Here is a 19,470-nt window from a genome sequence, read left to right as displayed (position 1 = left end):
TGTCCCAGAACTGCCCTTACAGCAATATCACTAGCATCACATATGATCTCAAACGGGAGAGACCAATCTGGGGCAATTTCCGCCGATACTAATTGGTGCAGATTTTCCATCAGTTTATTTAAGAAATGGGTACCTTCATCACTGATAAGTGCTCTCGGCACTCCAAATCTCGAGAAAATATTATTCTTTATAAAAGTCAGTACAACTCTAGAATCATTAGTGGGTAATGTCACCGCTTCCCCCCACTTTGACACATAGTCCACTGCCACTAAGATGTAAGTATTTCCAAATGATGGTGGAAACGGTCTCATGAAGTCTATTCCCCACACATCAAACAATTCGACTTCCAGCATAACGTTTTACGGTATTTGATTCCTTTTAGAAATTTTACGTGTTTTTTGAAATCTGTCGCACTCCTTGACCATGTCTTGGGCATCTTTGAACAGTGTTGGCCAGTATAAACCCGACAGGAGGACTTTAGCTGATGTTTTGTCATGAATAAACTGTCCTCCATAGTCTGAGTAATGACAAGCTCTAAGCACATCCCTTTGTTCCTCCTCTGGGACACATCTTATGACTAATCCATCTACTCCTCTCTTGAATAGGAATAGGTCATCCCATAAATAAAACCTGCAATCATGTAAAAACTTTTTCTTATTGTTACCATCGAAATCATTAGGAATTACACCACCTACCAGATAATTTGTGTAGTCTGTGAACCAAGGGATACCAATGACAGCTAGGATGTGTTCATCAGTAAACTCATCCTTTCTTGGTCTCTTGTATTTCGTTTCTTCAATTGGCGACATTCAAGACAAATGATCGGCAACTGTGTTTTAACATCCCCTTTTGTCCCTAATTTCCACATCAAATTCTTGGAGGAGCAACATCCATCTCAGAAGCCTCGGCTTAGAATCCTGTTTAGCAATTAAAAATATTTCAAAGCAGCATGGTCAGTATAAACAACAACCTTATATCCTAACAGGTATTGCCGGAATTTAATAAATGCATAAACCACTGCTAACAACTCCTTCTCAATATTGTATAATTCATCTGTGATGTCCTAGAACTGCCCTTACAGCAATATCACTAGCATCGCATATGATCTCAAACGGGAGAGACCAATCTGGTATAATTGGGGCCGATACTAATTGGTGCTGATTTTCCATCAGTTTTTTTAAGAAATGGGTACCTTCATCAATGATAAGTGCTCTCGGCACTCCAAATCTCGAGAAAATATTTTTTTTCAGAAAAGTCACTACAACTCTGGAATCATTAGTGGGTAATGTCACCGCTTCCACCCACTTTGACACATAGTCCACTGCCACTAAGATGTAAGTATTTCCAAATGATGGTGGAAACGGTCTCATGAAGTCTATTCCCCACACATCAAACAATTTGACTTCCAGCATAGCGTTTTGCGGTATCTGATTCCTCTTAGAAATATTACATGTTCTTTGACATCTGTCGCACTCCTTGACTATGTCTTGGGCATCTTTGAACAGTGTGGGCCAGTATAAACCCGATCGGAGGACTTTAGCTGATGTTCTGTCATGAATAAAGTGTCCTCCATAGTCTGAGTCATGACAAGCTCTAAGCACATCCCTTTGTTCCTCCTCTGGGACACATCTTATGACTAATCCTTCTACTCCTCTCTTGTATAGGAATAGGTCATCCCATAAGTAGAACCTGCAATCATGTAAAAACTTTTTCTTCTTGTTAGCATGGAAATCATTAGGGATTACACCACCTACCAGATAATTCGCGTAGTCTGTGAACCACGGGATACCAATGATAACTAGGATGTGTTCATCAGCAAACTCATCCTTTCTTGGTCTCTTGTCTTCCGTTTCTTCAATTGGTGACATTCGAGACAAATGATCGGCAATTACGTTTTCACATCCCTTTTTGTCCCTAATTTCCACATCAAATTCTTGGAGGAGCAAAATCCATCTCAGAAGCCTCGGCTTAGAATCCTGTTTAGCAAATAAATATTTCAAAGCAGCATGGTCAGTATAAACAACAACCTTATATCCTAATAGGTATTGCCAGAATTTTTCAAATGCATAAACCACTGCTAACAACTCCTTCTCAGTAGTTGTATAATTCATCTGCAAAGGGTTCAACACATGACTAGCATAGTAAATAACATGTAACAACTTCTCTCTCCGCTGTCCTAGAACTGCCCCTACAGCACTATCAGTAGCATCGCACATGTTCTCAAACGGGAGAGACCAATCTGGTACAATTGGTGCCGATACTAATTTGTTTTTCAATGTCTCAAAAGTTGCGTCACATTCTTCATTCAACACAAAAGCCTTATCCTTAACCAATAGAGTGGTTAACGGTTTGGCTATCTTAAAGAAATCTCTTATGAACCTGCGGTAAAAACCCGCATGTCCTAAGAAAATCCTGATAACTTTTTCGTTTACCAGAGGAAGAAGTTTAGATATCACCTCCACTTTTGCTTGGTCAAATTCAATTCCCTTGTAGGAAATTGTGACCCAAGATTATTCCTTATCACACCATGAAATGGAACTTCTCCCAGTTCAGAAGCAAATTCGTTTGCTGGCACCTGTCTAAAACAAGAGAAAGGTTAGTCAAACAGTTATCAAACAAAGACCCAAAGACAGAAAAATCAGCTATGAACACTTCCATATGCTTTTCAAGCATGTTAGCAAAAATGGAAGTCATGCAACGTTGGAAGGTGGCTGGTGCATTACACAACCCGAATGACATTCTTTTGTAAGCAAATACACCATAAGGGCATGTGAATGTTGTCTTCTTTTGATCTTCCGGAGCAACTGCAATCTGATTATACCCGAAGTAGTAATCATGACCAGCTAACCTTTCCAATATTTGATCAATGAATGGCAAATGGAAGTCGTCTTTCCTGGTCACAATGTTTAACCTCCTTTAGTCAATACATACTTGCTAACTTGTAATTGTCCTTGTAGGGATTATCTCATCCTTCTCGGTTCTAATGACGGTGGTTCCCCCCTTTTTGGGGACCACATGCACCGGAATCACCCATGAGCTATCAGATATAGGGTAGATAAGACCAGCATCTAATAACTTCACCACTTCTTTCTGGACCACTTCTTTCATTATTGGGTTAAGTCTCCTTTGGGGCTGGACAACAAGTTTGTGATAGTCTTCCATGAGAATTTTATGCATGCACACTGTAGGGATAATACCTTTCAAATTCTCAATTGCCCATCCGATAGAATTCTTGTTACTTTTTAGGACTTGGATGAGTTTCTCTTCTTGGATACTCTTTAGGCTCGAATTTATTATAGTCAGGCATTTACCTTCGGAATCGAGGAAGACATATTTGAGATTCTCGGGAAGTTGTTTCAACTTCGTCCCCTTCTTGGACTCTTTATTTTCCTCTGATGATTGAGGTTGTCATAAATCTTCCCACCGGTGTGGTCGAGATCCTTTCCAAGGGGGTTGTGCGTTCATCACGGCTAGCACTTCTGATTCTCTGTTGTCCACTTCTTTATCATTGTAAAAAATGGACAAGCTCAACACTCTTTTTAAAGGTAACTGCGGTGCATTCAAAGGACTATCATAAGCAATCACTTGATCTATAACCTCTATTGTATGACTAGTGTCAATATCATCTTTGTATTTCATGGTGTTTCGAACATCAATTTTTAATTCCTCGTCATAGACCTTCAAAGTCATAGTACCTTCCTCTATGTTGATCAAACATCTTCCAGTCTCTAAAAAGGGTCTCCCAAGAATGAGAGGAATCTCTTCATCCTCAGGCATTTCTAGAATCACAAAATCCACCGAGAATACAAACTTATCAATCTTCATTAGAACATCGTCAACTATCCCATAAGGTTTCTTGACCGAATGATCGGCAAATTTAAGTGTCATCCTGGTATCTTGCACAACCCTTATACCCAGTTTCTTGTAAATGGATAAAGGCATGAGACTCACACTAGCTCCTAGATCAATAAGAGATTTTTTGAATGACCTATCAACAATGGTGCAAGGGATGGTGACAACTCCTCGATCTTTCTTCTTCATCCGAATTTTCATACCCTACAAAATAACACTACAAGTTTCTGTTAGAATAATCGGGTTTGTGTCAATGGTTCGCCTCTTAGAAATGATGTCCTTCATGAACTTAGCATAGGTAGGAATTTGTTCAATTGCTTCCAAAAGCGGAATGTTGATTTCTAGCTTCTTTAACAACTCTAAGAATTTCTCAAAGTTTTTCTCATGTTGCGCCTTTTTATTGTTTTTGATGGGAAAGGGAAGCTTAATGACCGATTTTGGTTCAATGACTTTTTCTTTCACCACTTGTTTAGGTGCAACAAATTCTTCCCTTACAGCTTCATTTTCCTTGATCTTAAGATCTACTTCAAGTAGTTGATCTTCATCTTCAGCTTTCTCCTCAAGGACTTCATGAGATTTACCACTTCTTGTTGTCACAACACTAACATTATTGTGCTCTCTAGGATTTGTCATAGTTGTACTCGGTAGAGCACCTGGTGCTTGAGAACTCGAGGCTAATTGTTATGCTATCTGACCCATCTGAACTTCAAGATTTTTTATGGAAGCGGTAGTGTTTTTATGATTGTTTCTAGTTTCTTCTTGGAATTGAACATTATGAGTTGCCATTCTTTCAATGGAAATTGATGCGTGCTTTTCGCAAGTATACGAACGCGTCAGAGTAATATAAAAGATTATCGAATCCACAGAGACCAAGTGTCAAGCTATCGTTATCTATTGGTATGGTGTTTATCAAAGGTAATTGAAATAGGTGTTTTCAGAGTGTGCACTGAAAATTAAAGTGTTAAAAAAATATTAATTAATAAAGACGGGGTCGAATGTAATTCACATAATTAATTGATAATCCAAGTACTTTCTAATAGAATTACTTATGGGCAATGTTTCCTACTTTGAAAAGAACTAATTTAACGGGAACTGTCACTTTCGCGTATTCAGAACCGAGTTGTACTCCCTAATCGAACCCTCTTATTGTCACTTATAAAAAGGCGCGCATTGCGTTAGAGTAGTAAACCTATTTTTAAGAAATATAGTATCTTGACTAAGTTGAAAAGTATTATAACCTGGATTTCTTAACCAAAAGAGGTTTTTACGAACCAGACTCTAAACTTATAAACGCGTCCGAAAATAGTTTTAAAATCTCTTTTCTTCTTAATGTTAAAAACTCCTAATGAACTACACAAAGCGCTTTCGCTATTTTTGAAATAGTTAAAAACAATTAAGTTTAAATAGACATTGGACGGCTTTCGATCTTACCCAACGGAATTGAAGTGCGGGAAAACTTAATTTGAAAGTTAAAATAGCCCTTAAGTGCTTCTACGAACAATTGTACGGATTACCGGTTCAATTACGATCCTTACATTCTAACCTTATAAATTTAGCTAGACATGGTAAAGTAAACGTGCATTAAAATAAATAAAAGTAGTGCGAGTGCGGAAACTAAATAAAAGTAGTGCGAGTGCGAGGAAATAAATAATTTAAAGCGAGTGCGAGGAAATAAATAATTTAAAGCGAGTGCGAGGAAATAAATAAAGTAAAGCGAGTGCGAGGAAATAAATAAAAGTAAAGCGAGTGCGAGGAAATAAATAAAAGTAAAGCGAGTGCGAGGAAATAAATAATTTAAAGCGAGTGCAAGAAAAAAACAAAGTAAAGCGAGTGCGAGGAAATAAATAATTTAAAGCGAGTGCGAGAAATAAACAAAGTAAAGCGAGTGCGGGAAATAAATAAGATAAAGACAAGTAATAAAAACTTGCTCCAATCGGAGGGCTGAGTAAATTGCAATGCGGAAATGAAAATGGCGGCAGGATTAACTTCCTCCCAAAGTGCTCCAAACTCGATTACAGACTCTATCACATACTTGATTACACAATTGTGGTAACACTCCAATGCGAAGCGATTACCACTATAAAATACTGAATATATGCCTAAGTGAAACAAAGTTGCTTCTGAGTTTGCCTCTGTTCTAAGTTTGGATGATTGTAAAAGTGAATTCGAGTTTCTATTTATAAGCAAGTAAAAAGATGGAAATGACTTGGATGCCCTTCAACTTGAAAATGGAGGGAAACTGTTTTCCTCTTGTGGCACCCGCCACAAGGCCATGGCGTCCGCCACAAGGCCAAAGTGAGGCGCCTTAGTGGATGTAGTGGAGAACGTGGGAGTTGAGGGAAGTTGAGCTTGGACACGTCATGGCTTGGTCTGTGGCGCGCGCCATTGGGTAGGCCATAAGCACAAAATGCTGAATTTTAGGGTTTTTGGCTCTTTTTCACTCCTTTTCTCGATCGGGGCTCCGATTAAAGTAAAAACCTAAAAACAAAGGAAAACATAGAAATAACACAAAAAAATGACAATAAAACAACTAGAATGCATGTGGAATCAGAGTCAAAAATACGTAAATTTCAGTGTTATCAAACTCTCCCACACTTAAACCTTTGCTTGTCCTCAAGCAAAACATTATAAAGCTCATGAAAGAAAAACTTGTGTAAACGAGTGCTTCAGGTAAAAATTCTAAGTTCAAGTCGGGATGCAGTGATAGGTACTAACTGAGTGAACTAAGGGTATCATGATGACACTAATCCGCAAATACGGACATAAACTTCATTCCTATATTAACCAATCCATATTATCCCACAATACCTAGGCTTGCCTCTTCATCTCTTTTTGTGTCCTTTTCATTCAGGCGCAATCACATTAAGCCCGTTATCCGTACATGCTTCATAGTAGAGTGGCCTGTTAGTGATTATGATCAGAGCTTGGGGTTTCTGGCACATAAACATGTGTAAACCCTTTTATTGGACCCAATTGTAGTTGTGGGGGATCGGATCGTAATCCGCCCTACCGAGTTCAGTGCCAGATACCTCTGAACCAACTAGCAGTGGGTACTGCTTTTCTTTTTCTTTTTGTAGCAATTTTTTATAATTCTTTGGTTTAAATGACTTTGTGAGGGTCACCTATACCGGAGTTGCCTTTTTGCTTTCTTTTATTTTTTTGTTTTTCTGGATCATTCACTTATTTGCATCGGTCCCCTACGTAGAGGATGCGTAGGCCGGAGCTTACTGCTGAGATAAACTACTAAGGACTTATACGGAAATGATGATTAAGGCCATGGTATATGGGGTTTCGGGAATGATTCTATTTACGAAGCTTATGGTGCTAAAACAGATACTGATGTTTCGCAAAGTTCTCCCAAGTCACCGCATCCTTACTCAAAACATGTCTTTAAAACCTGAAAAATTTCGGAATAACACTATTTTCTTTTGCAAAAAAAAATTTGTGGGGCTAAAGGTATGGGGAGGTAGGATTGTACTAAAGATCTACTATATTTGGTGACTCGTTAGACTCATGCATTATACTAAAAAGCAAAATAGACAACTAAAAAGGAAATAACTATCTAAAAATAGCAAATAAAAACTGGAAATAAAAGGAAAACGATAAATGCTCCTCCAACACTTAAATCGAACATTGTCCCCAATGTTTCGAAATAAGATAAGGAAGAGTTACCTGGCAACCTATTGCTGACCACTAGTGCCCTCGCCATCCTGAGGTGGATGACGGGATCGGGTACGACGACGGTCTCTCTTATCCATCCTCGCCTGCAGTGCATCCTGAGCGGTCCTCACCTCTCGAAGGTTACCTAAAATGGAACCTTGAGTAGCTTCGATGAGTGCCATGTGTCGTTGGTTGTATTGTTGTTGACGGGCTTGCGTATTTGTAATCACTTGCAGGGACTGTAGAACAATGTTGTAGGACCTGTCTGTCCTCCGCTGTGATTCTTGCATAAAGCTCATGTTGTCCGCCATTTGTTGCTGGATGGTAGAGAGGAGGTCATCTCGCCTTTGCTCTCTAGCCATGTGGTCACGCCACATATCCTCTGTAATATAGAAGGTAGGAGTGGTACCTGCAGAAGAAGAAGATGGTGCGATGTGTGGTGGTGAAGGATGATGGGGGGACACATGGGGTACGGGAGATCTCTCTCTCCGATCATATTCATCATCAGTGTCTGGTCCCGCCTCATCAGGAATGTTAGGAGGAAGAGGACCCAAAACAGGTGGAGCGTCTAAATCGTAGGTCCAATTCCTCTCATCTCGTATATCTGTACGTCTAGTGCAAGGTAGGACAATAGATGGGATGGCTACACCATGAACCATAAGTGTATAACCTCCTTCTCTCCTTGAACGGCACAATTTCATGTCTCTCAGAAATTTTAGGTTAATTGTGCGAGGAGGTAAGGGGTCTAGGGTAGCCAACTCATTGTTCAGGTTAAGTGCCCGAGCAATAGACGTAATCAATCCACCAAAAGAAATCGGTCCCGCTTTATTCAAAGTTAAAATCATATGGGCAAGCATGAACGGAACCGAATTAATTCGCCTATTTGTGAGGCTTCCTTGCAAATATAGAAGCTCTCTAGCGTTAACCTTATTTGGATTCTCCCGGCCAAAAATAGTGCATGCCAATAGATATCTAAAAACTCTGATGGTCGGGTTATGGATAGTTAAGGCAAGAACTCCTTCAAAAGAGTTTATGGAAGTGTTTGATAAATGCTCCCAGAAGGAAAATACCTCAACAGACCATTTGGAATCCAAAGGGGCCTCACAAATAGCACCTTCCCCATGAGGGATCCCTAACAAGCTGGCTAGTTCGTCAGTACTGAACTCGTATTCAACAGCAAACATTCTAAATTTGACAGTACCAACTGTGCTAGCAGTGTTAGGGTTGACAATATAGATTAAGGAACTCAGAAATTCAATTGTCAACCGCTCATAGGTTGGTTCTTTGATGGTAAAGAAATTATGCAAACCTAAGTTATCTAATAAATGGAAAATGCTATGATAGACACCTAAAGCATAGAGACAGTTTTCGTCAACATACCTTGTCGGGAGGATTTCCCGATTTTGCAACCGTTCAATAATTTTTCTTTGTCTCTCCCCCGGTTTCCCTCCTCGAAGAATAAATCCGTTAAACTCCATTTGAATGCTCTTGAAGAAGATGAAGTGGTTGGTGAAAAGGTTGGATTTTTACAAAATCCGACGGATGAAATCGAAAATGGGAAGTGGATTAATGATTTGTGTGGTATGGTGGTTAGGAAAGTATGAGCTTTTTGTGGGTTCAAGGACTTTTTTCCAAGGTGAAAAAATGGTTTTGGGAGGTTGTAAGTTGCAAAAATGGTGAAGAAAAGGGGTCTGCCCTGACCATTTACAGACGCTGTGGCGGGCGCCACAGGTCCTATGGCGGGCGCCACAAGGCAAAATCTGGTCGGGCCGGATTTTGGTCCTTTGGTTTGGGCTTCTCTTGTCTTTTGGCTTTGAGGGGTCTGGATAGCATTTGTCTTGTGATTCTCCTAGTTTCTTTGACTTGCATAATTTTATAAAAGTAAAAACGAAAATAAAAAAATGAAACTGAAACAAAAAAAAAACAAATTAAATATAAATAAATAAATAACTGAAAAATTAAAATGCAAATAAAATAAATATAAAACATATATAGATAACAATAGAAATACTAATGTATAGTAGTGGTGTATATAATATTCTAAATGCGATAATATAAAATAGATTATGCAAATACGATAAATATATAAAAGCGAAATAAAATGAAATGAAATGGTGAGATCAGGTAGTAGGGGTGTCGTCCGCCTGAGTGGATCCACGGAGCACGGCTATCTCCTGCTTGAGCTCTGCGATCTCCTGATATAGACAATCGGCTTCAGTAGCATGGGTGAGATCAGACACTCCCATTTGCAAAGTTAGGTCCGCCACTTCCTGTCTAAGCTCTGCAATCTCTCTACGGCACTCAGCAATCTGGGTGCGTATGTCGGGTGTCTGCAATGAATGATTATTAGAGAAAACAATGATTCTAGGAGATGGTGGTGTAGGCGTGTATTCAGCAGCAGGTGGTGATCTCGTTGCCTCGACGGTCTCTCCCTGGCCCTCTAGAGCATAACTCCAATTCGCTGGATCATGCACACTGGTCATCATAGGGTCTGGCAGTGTGAAATAATGGATGGCCTCACTGTCGACTAGCAATCGGAACTGACATGGGTGGAAAGGGGCTCTCCTCATCAATCCTCTGGTCAAACAGAAATCGATGTCCATGGTAGTGTATCCACAGTAGATCCGAAGATGTGACAGTTTGCGAGACAGACCTAAAGCGACAGCAATCTGTGTGATGATTCCACCCACATGGATTACTCCTTCGGTGGATCTGGAGATACCGCTGAGACTGTATAATAAAAAGTTCCCACATGCTACTGGACGAGACTAGGATGCACAAAATAATAGGAAGATCTCCTCTTCACTCAGTAGTGTCTCTACATCCGGTCTTCCCAGGAAGGAATGTGCTAATATCATCTGAAAATATCTGAAGGTTGGGTTATGTATGACATAAGATAGCTGCATAGATGGATCTTGGCTTCCGCCACCTGATATATCACTCCAAAACTTCTCCACCTCCTTACCCAGAAAATATCCCATTGGTGTCTCCGGGATAGCATCAGGAGTGGTCTGGAAACCCAACAGGTCGCCGAACTCTTTCTGACTGAAGGAGTACTCAACTCCGAAAAGTATGAAAGCAACATACCCATCTGGTCCAGAGTATGGGTCATAGTCGAATGAACTCAGGAACTCCAAAGTCAGGTTCCTATATGTGTTACTCAAGTCATCAGCAAATTCGTCCCAGTGGAGCTGGTGGCTAAGGAATCGGATACTCGGCTCGATGCCCAGTGCCTCCATACAGTGCTGATCAGGGTAACGTGTGGGTGCCATAGGGCGCTGATACAAAGCAATGTTGCTCTCTTTCTGAGCATTATCTCTATAGGCCACATGCATGTCATCGAAACCCTGCATCCTGTAAACGTTAAGAAAGTGATCCTGAAAATACAAACCATTCAAATTTTTAGTCTCGATGCAAAATATGATAAAATAAAATTAAAATAAAAATAAATAAATGCGAAAAGGTAAAATGAAAGAAAAACCATGGGTTGCCTCCAACGCAGCGCTTGTTTAATGTCAGTAGCTTGACGATTAGAATTTATACACCGTAGTAGTAGGAATTGGTGGATCAATCAGGGTGTGGCTTGAGTAGTATGCTGGAATGCCTCCTCCTTCGTAGAGCTTCAGTCTTTGTCCATTTACAATGAATGGACTACAGGTTTTGTTCTTGATTTCTACGGCTCCGGATCTCAGAATCTTGGATACTTCGAAAGGACCAGTCCATCTTGAACGTAGCTTTCCAGGGAAGAGTCGTAACCTAGTGTTGAAAAGGAGAGCAGAATCGCCTACATTGAGTTTTTCTTTACTATTCTTTTGTCGTGATAGGCTTTTGTCCTCTCTTTATATATTTTTGCATTCTCGTAGGCCGATTGCCTAAGTTCTTCTAATTTATGAATGTCTAGGGTACGCTTTTCTCCAGCGGCTAGGTAGTCTAAATTCAAAGTTTTAATGGCCCAGTAGGCTTTATGCTCTAACTCGAACGGTAAGTGACAGGATTTTCCATAGACTAGTTGGTAAGGAGTAGTTCCTATAGGGGTTTTGAAAGCGGTTCTATAGGCCCATAATGCTTCTTGAAGCTTCTGAGACCAGTCTCTCCTAGAAATAGAAACAGTTTTCTCTAGGATTTGTTTTATCTCCCTATTAGATACTTCTACTTGGCCACTAGTTTGTGCATGGTATGGTGTTGCTACTCTGTGTTTAACTCCATATTTTATTAAAAGTTTGTCAAATATTCTCGATATAAAGTGTGATCCTCCATCGCTTATGACTAAACGTGGTGTTCCAAATCTAGGGAATATATAGTTTTTAAATAGTTTGATCACTACCCTGGTGTCATTTGTGGGTGCGGTTATAGCTTCAATCCACTTAGACACATAGTCTACAGCTACTAGGATATATCTATTTCCTAAGGATGGTGGAAAAGGTCCCATGAAATCTATACCCCATACGTCAAAGAGTTCTACTTCCTGAATGTTTCTTAGAGGCATTTCATCACGTCTTGAAATGTTTCCAGTGCGTTGGCATCTATCACATTTGACAATGTAAGCATAGACATCACGCCACATGGTAGGCCAGAATAGGCCAGCTTGAAGAATCTTGGCGTATGTCTTAGAGGTGCTCGCATGTCCACCATAAGGTGCAGAATGACAATGCTCAATAATATTATTTACCTCTTCTTCTGGAACGCAACGGAGAAAAATGCCATCTTTACCCCTTTTGAAAATGAGCGGTTCGTCCCAATAGAAGTTTCTCACATCGTGGAAGAATTTCTTCTTGCGGTGGTAATCAAGATCAGGGGGTACTATATCAGCAGCTAGGTAATTAACGAAATCTGCATACCAGGGTACGTTACTTATTGCTAAGGAATTTTGAGGGTGCTCATAAGGATCTAGGTTATTATCTTCAATGGTTTCTACTCTGGCTATCAGTCTATCATAGGCAAAATCATCATTTATGGGTATTCGTTCTGGTTTTAGATGTTCTAGCCTAGAAAGGTGATCGGCCACTACATTTTCAGTGCCTTTTTTATCTCTTATGTCTAAATCAAACTCTTGTAGTAATAGAATCCATCGGAGTAACCTGGGCTTGACATCTTTTTTACTTAATAGGTAACGAATGGCAGCATGATCGGTGTAAACTATAATTTTTGCTCCTACTAGATAAGATCTAAATTTATCTATAGCGAAAACTACGACGAGTAATTCTTTTTCAGTTGTTGCGTAGTTAAGTTGGGCAGCATCTAGGGTTCTACTGGCATAATAAATAGCATGTAATTTTTTATCTTTCCTTTGTCCTAGAACGGCTCCAACTGCATAATCACTAGCATCGCACATTATCTCAAAAGGTTCAGACCAATCAGGTGGTTTCATAATGGGTGTCGATACTAATGCTTGCTTTAAAAGATTAAATGCGTCATTACATTTTTCGTCGAAAATGAATTCAACATCTTTCATTAAAAGTCCGGTTAAAGGTTTTGTTATTTTGGAGAAGTCCTTAGTAAAACGCTGGTAGAATCCAGCGTGTCCAAGAAAGCTTCGAACTTCTCTGACGGTTTTTGGGGGTTTTAGCTTTTCTATAACTTCTATTTTGGCTTTATCTACCTCTATGCCTTTTTCGGAAACTATATATCCTAAAACTATTCCTTCGGTCACCATGAAATGACATTTTTCCCAGTTTAGCACGAGGTTAACTTTCACGCATCTCTCCAGGATTTTCTCAAGGTTAGAGAGACAATTGTGAAAATTGAATCCGCAAACCGAGAAATCATCCATAAACACTTCCATGATACCATCTAGGTAATCTGCAAAGATTGACATCATGCAGCGTTGGAAAGTAGCTGGGGCGTTACAGAGGCCGAACGACATTCGTCTGTAGGCAAAAGTTCCATAAGGGCATGTAAAGGTAGTTTTTTCTTGATCTTCGGGGTGAATAGGCATTTGGAAGAATCCAGAGTATCCATCTAGATAACAGAAGTAAGAGTGTCTGGCTAGACGCTCCAACATTTGGTCTATAAATGGTAAGGGGAAATGGTCCTTCTTAGTTGCTTTATTTAATTTTCTATAATCTATACACATCCGTCATCCTCCTTCTAAACGTTTCGCTACATGTTCGCCTTTATCGTTTTGCACGACTGCGATGCCTCCCTTTTTAGGTACTACATGCACAGGGCTCACCCACTTACTATCCGAGATCTGATAGATTATACCTGCCTCAAGTAACTTAAGAACTTCCTTCTTAACAAAATCACTCATTATAGGGTTTATTCTTCTCTGATGCTCCCTAGAGGGTTTTGAATCTTCTTCTAGTGAAATCCGATGCATGCATACGGATGGGCTTATACCTTTCAGGTCAGAGATATTATATCCTAAGGCTGAGGGGTGTCTTCGTAAAACGTCTAAAAGTTGGTTCGTTTCCTCATGGCTCAAGGTAGCGCTAACTATCATTGGACGGTTCATCTTTTCATCGAGGAACTCATATCTCAGGTTCTTAGGCAGTTCCTTAAGTTCTAAGGTTGGTTTCTTAGGGCATGGCATAGGATCTGGGGTAAGGGATAAACATTCGTAAAGGTTATCATCGATGTAAGGTTCTTTAAAGTCATCATCTTCCTTTATGGGGGTCGATGGTAACTTAATTGTTTTTATAATTTCTTTTTGTTCTAATTCTCTAACACATTTATCAATGATATCTAAGGCATAACATGAGTCTCCCATCACAGGTGCCATAAGAAATTTCGAAAGTATAAATTCTATTTTCTCGTCACCTACCTCAAATGTCAACTTTCCTTTCTTGACATCTATTATGGCTCCTGCAGTTGATAAGAATGGTTTACCTAGAAGGATTGGTATATCATTGTCCTCTTTGATGTCCATGACAACAAAATCAGTAGGGATAAATAACTGACCTATCCTAACAGGAACATCTTCTAAAATGCCTATCGGATATTTGACAGATCTATCGGCTAACTGAAGTGACATCTTAGTGGGTTGTAATTCTCCTAAGTTTAACCTCTCACAAACTGCTAAGGGCATTAAGCTCACACTAGCTCCTAAGTCTAGAAAAGCTTTATCGATGATTTGATTACCCAGAAGACAAGGAATGGAGAAATTTCCAGGGTCTTTATCTTTCTTTGCTAATTTATCCTCGGAAATAGCATTACATTCCAAAGGCTTCGGATCGTCAAGTCTACGTTTGTTGGTAAGGATGTCTTTCAGAAACTTTGCATAATAAGGTATTTGGGTGATAGCTTCTATGAAAGGGATTTCTACATGAAGTTTTTCTATAACTTTAATAAATTTTTGATAATGTTTATTGATATGGGTTTGTTTGAGTCTTTGCGGATATGGTATAGGTGGTTTATATGGCGGGGGCGGTACGTAAATTTTATCTTTAGGTTCTTCTCCTTTCTCTTGACCTTCCTTGTTTTCAGATTCCTCTGGTTCCTTTACTTTGTCCGGGGGTTTGATACATTCCTTAGAAGTTTTGGGTTCACTCAATCTTAGGTTTGGTGGCTCATCATAAGCGTTCCCACTTCGTAGGGTAATGGCATTGGCTTGTCCTCTCGGATTTTGTTGAGGTTGTCCAGTGAATTGTCCTCCAGGTGTAGTCTGAGGGGCTTGGTTTAAAGCCACCTGAGAGATCTGGGTTTCAAGCATCTTCGTATGAGTAACTATTTGGTCAACCTTGGTTCCTAACTGAGTAATCAATTCGTTAACATGAATGTTTTGGTTCATGAACTCCTTGTTTTGTTGGGTTTGAGCGGTGATAAAATTTTCCATAATTTTCTCAAGGCTCGGCTTTGGTGGTACAGGTTGCATAGGTTGATTTGATCTAGGGGCTTGATAACTAGGTCTCGGAGGTGCATTATTTTGAATACGGTTATTGTTTTTATAGGAGAAGTTCGGGTGATTCCTCCATCCAGGGTTATAGGTATTCGAGTATGGGTTCCCTTGGGTGTAGTTCACTTGCTCGGAGTGGGTTTCGTTTAATAGACTGCATTCTGCGGATTGGTGTCCTTTGGTTCCACATATCTCACAATCCGACGAAACTGCGGCTACATTATTCGGGTTTATGCACATATGCTCGACTTTGAGGGCTAATGCGTCCATTTTAGCTTGCATCATGTCTATAGAGCTTAGTTCATGCGCTCCTCCTTGGGCTTCCTTCTTCTCAACTGTCGCTCGTTCGACTCCCCATGATTGATGGTTTTGAGCCATATCTTCGATGAGGGCACTAGCTTCAGGATAAGGTTTGTTCATCAGAGCACCGCCTGCGGCAGCGTCGATGGTCATCTTTGTGTTGTAATGAAGTCCATTATAGAAGGTTTGAATGATTAACCAATTTTCTAAACCATGATGTGGGCATGCTCGTAACAACTCTTTATATCTCTCCCAAGCTTCGAACAGCGATTCTCCTTGGTTTTGGGTAAATCTAGTTATATGGTTTCGAAGAACGGCGGTCTTACTCGGGGGAAAATATCTAGCAAGGAAGACTCTTCTAAGGTTATCCCAAGTCGTAATGGAATTGGGTGGAAGGGAATCTAACCATGATAGGGCTTTATCTCTGAGGGAAAAAGGAAATAATCTTAAACGTATTGCCTCAGGAGAAGCTCCATTGGTTTTGAAAGTATCTGCTAATTGAAGAAATATTTTTAAATGTTGGTTAGGGTTCTCGGTAGCGAGACCCGCGAATTGTCTCTGTTGCACTAGTTGCAACATAGAAAGTTCAAGTTCGAAATTATTAGTTGGGATGATTGGGTTTACTATACTAGAACTAGGTTCTTCATTAGATGGTTGAGAGAAGTCCTTAAGAGGTCTTTGGTTTTGATCTTCGGCCATAGCTCTCTTAATTCTATGAAAGAATAAACGTGTGCGAGCGTAACGTTCAGGTTCCGCCAGAGGGTTTACTAAATTTAAACTTCCGGTGCTGCGAGTTCTTCGCATTGACCGGCGGGAAATAACCTAAGTCTAAACGATATAACAACGGGTAAATGAAATTTGACGAAATTGGTCCCCGGCAACGGCGCCAAAAACTTGATGTGTGCTTTTCGCAAGTATACGAACGCGTCAGAGTAATATAAAAGATTATCGAATCCACAGAGACCAAGTGTCAAGCTATCGTTATCTATTGTTATGGTGTTTATCAAAGGTAATTGAAATAGGTGTTTTCAGAGTGTGCACTGAAAATTAAAGTGTTAAATAAAGATTAATTAATAAAGACAGGGTCGAATGTAATTCACATAATTAATTGATAATCCAAGTAGTTGCTAATAGAATTACTTATGGACAATGTTTCCTACTTTGAAAAGAACTAATTTAACAGGAACTGTCGCTTTCGCGTATTCAGAACCGAGTTGTACTCCCTAATCGAACCCTCTTATTGTCACTTATAAAAAGGCGCGCATTGCGTTAGAGTAGTAAACCTATTTTTAAGAAATATAGTATCTTGACTAAGTTGAAAAGTATTAAAACCTGGATTTCTTAACCAAAAGAGGTTCTTACGAACCAGACTCTAAACTTATAAACGCGTCCGAAAATAGTTTTAAAATCTATTTTCTTCTTAATGTTAAAAACTCCTAATGAACTACATAAAGCGCTTTCGTTGTTTTTGAAATAGTTAAAAACAATTAAGTTTAAATAGACGTTGGACGGCTTTCGATCTTACCCAACGGAATTGAAGTGCGGGAAAACTTAAGTTGAAAGTTAAAATAGCCCTTAAGTGCTTCTACGAACAATTGTACGGATTATCGGTTCAATTACGATCCTTACATTCTAACCTTATAAATTTAGCTAGACATGGTAAAGTAAAAGTGCATTAAAATAAATAAAAGTAGTGCGAGTGCGGAAAGTAAATAAAAGTAGTGCGAGTGCGGGGAAATAAATAATTTAAAGCGAGTGAGAGGAAATAAATAATTTAAAGCGAGTGCGAGGAAATAAATAAAGTAAAGCGAGTGCAAGGAAATAAATAAAAGTAAAGCGAGTGCGAGGAAATAAATAAAAGTAAAGCGAGTGCGAGGAAATAAATAATTTAAAGTGAGTGCGGGAAATAAACAAAGTAAAGCGAGTGCGAGAAAATAAATAATTTAAAGCGAGTGCGAGAAATAAACAAAGTAAAGCGAGTGCGGGAAATAAATAAGATAAAGACAAGTAATAAAAACCTGCTCCAATCGGAGGGCTGAGTAAATTGCAATGCGGAAATGAAAATGGCGGCAGGATTAACTTCCTCCCAAAGTGCTCCAAACTCGATTACAGACTCTATCACATACTTGATTACACAATTGTGGTAACACTCCAATGCGAAGCGATTACCACTATAAAATACTGAATATATGCCTAAGTGAAACAAAGTTGCTTCTGAGTTTGCCTCTGTTCTAAGTTTGGATGATTTTAAAAGTGAATTCGAGTTTCTATTTATAAGAAAGTAAAAAGATGGAAATGACTTGGATGCCCTTCAACTTGAAAATGGAGGGAAACTGTTTTCCTCTTGTGGCGCCCGCCACAAGGCCATGGCGCCCGCCACAAGGCCAAAGTGAGGCGCCTTAGTGGATGTAGTGGAGAACGTGGGAGTTGAGGGAAGTTGAGCTTGGACACGTCATGGCTTGGTCTGTGGCGCGCGCCATTGGGTAGGCCATAAGCACAAAATGCTGAATTTTAGGGTTTTTGGCTCTTTTTCACTCCTTTTCTCGATCGGGGCTCCGATTAAGTAAAAACCTGAAAACAAAGGAAAACATAGAAATAACACAATAAAATGACAATAAAACAACTAGAATGCATGTGGAATCGGAGTCGAAAATACGTAAATTTCAGTGTTATCAGAAATCTCCCAATCTTCTTTCTTAGGGGCTTGTTGTTGCTGTTGTTGTTAATATTGAGTTTTATATTGACCTTGACCTTGTTGAGGAACATTCCCTTTCTGATCTTTCCATGAGAAGTTAGGATGATTCTCCTAACCTGGATTGTACATGTTGGAATAGGGATTATTCTGCTTCAAAAATTTTATTTCTTCAACTTGTTGAGGAGTTGCAAAGTAATACACTATTTGGTGCTGTCCATTACAAATCTAACGACAGGCGAGAGGAGAAGGTTAGACTTGAACTACCTGTTGGGTACCTATATTCATCACTTTCAGCTTCTTTTCGACTTCAGCAGCGATAGTATCTTCTATACAGATTCTATTAGTTTCTAGCTTCAGATCAATAACTCCTTCAGATTTACTTATACATCTGTCATATAACTCCAAGTGCTCATTAGCGGCAATTGCTTCAATGATCTTTTTGATACCTGTGGCTTTTGAGAAATTAGTTGAGCCACCGGCTGCGGTATCAATCAACTGTTTGGTCTTTATTTTGAGACCATTTACAAACATCTGCATCTGTTCCGTTGGATCCATATTATGAGTTGGGCAAGCCACTGGGACCCTTTTGAATCTCTTGTAGGCATCTCCCAAAGGTTCACCCTCTTTCTGGTTAAAGTTCAGGATTTCATACCTTTTTCTCAGAAACACCAATGCTGGAAAATACTCATTCAAGAAAGCCTTTTCCATCTCTTCCCATGATGTAATACTACCAGCCATGAGAGAATAGAACCATTCTTCAGCTTCTTCAGCTTCTTCAGCTAAGGTGAATGGGAACATTCTTAACTTCTTTACTTCCTCTGTGTGACCATCAATTTTTAGAGTGTTTCTCATGGTCAGAAATCTCTGCAAATGCTTGATTGCATCTTCATTTACCTTTCCAGTGAAATGCTTTCTTTCAAATTGATTGATTGTACATGGATGTAGCTGAAAAATTAGCCACATTCACCAGTTGGTTGACAATTGTTAATCTACTGGCCGGTGCATTTGTGCCTCTGTAGTCACCCAAAAATATTTCTGGAGGTAGTGGATTCTCACCCATTATTTCGATCTCTCTCTCCGACCCTGAATCTGAATCTTAATGAATGTAATGTTGTTCTTCTTCTGATTC

At 39.5% G+C, this 19,470-nt stretch overlaps 1 protein-coding gene and 1 non-coding gene across 2 annotated transcripts; one reads left to right on the top strand and one right to left on the bottom strand.

The window, feature by feature from the left end:
• Nucleotides 1–3,408: 3,408 nt before the first annotated feature.
• On the bottom strand, nt 3,409–4,041 carry LOC127080534 (uncharacterized). The gene has a single exon (XM_051020852.1). It carries the CDS (start codon nt 4,039–4,041, stop codon nt 3,409–3,411), a length of 633 nt encoding a protein of 210 aa, XP_050876809.1.
• An 11,813-nt stretch (nt 4,042–15,854) lies between these two features.
• Nucleotides 15,855–15,961, top strand: LOC127088795 (small nucleolar RNA R71). The gene has a single exon (XR_007790611.1). It is a non-coding gene; the product is annotated as a small nucleolar RNA R71 (small nucleolar RNA).
• Nucleotides 15,962–19,470: the final 3,509 nt, after the last annotated feature.

Source organism: Lathyrus oleraceus, chromosome 5 (assembly GCF_024323335.1).
Source record: "Lathyrus oleraceus cultivar Zhongwan6 chromosome 5, CAAS_Psat_ZW6_1.0, whole genome shotgun sequence".
In the NCBI taxonomy this organism is placed as follows: Eukaryota; Viridiplantae; Streptophyta; class Magnoliopsida; order Fabales; family Fabaceae; genus Lathyrus; species Lathyrus oleraceus.
Note: the sequence above shows the minus strand (reverse complement) of the source record. Positions and strands in the feature narration are given on the sequence as shown.

Excerpts from the sequence above, each read along its gene's own strand:
- LOC127080534 (XM_051020852.1), bottom strand. The coding sequence starts at position 4,041 with ATGAAGAAGAAAGATCGAGGAGTTGTCACCATCCCTTGCACCATTGTT.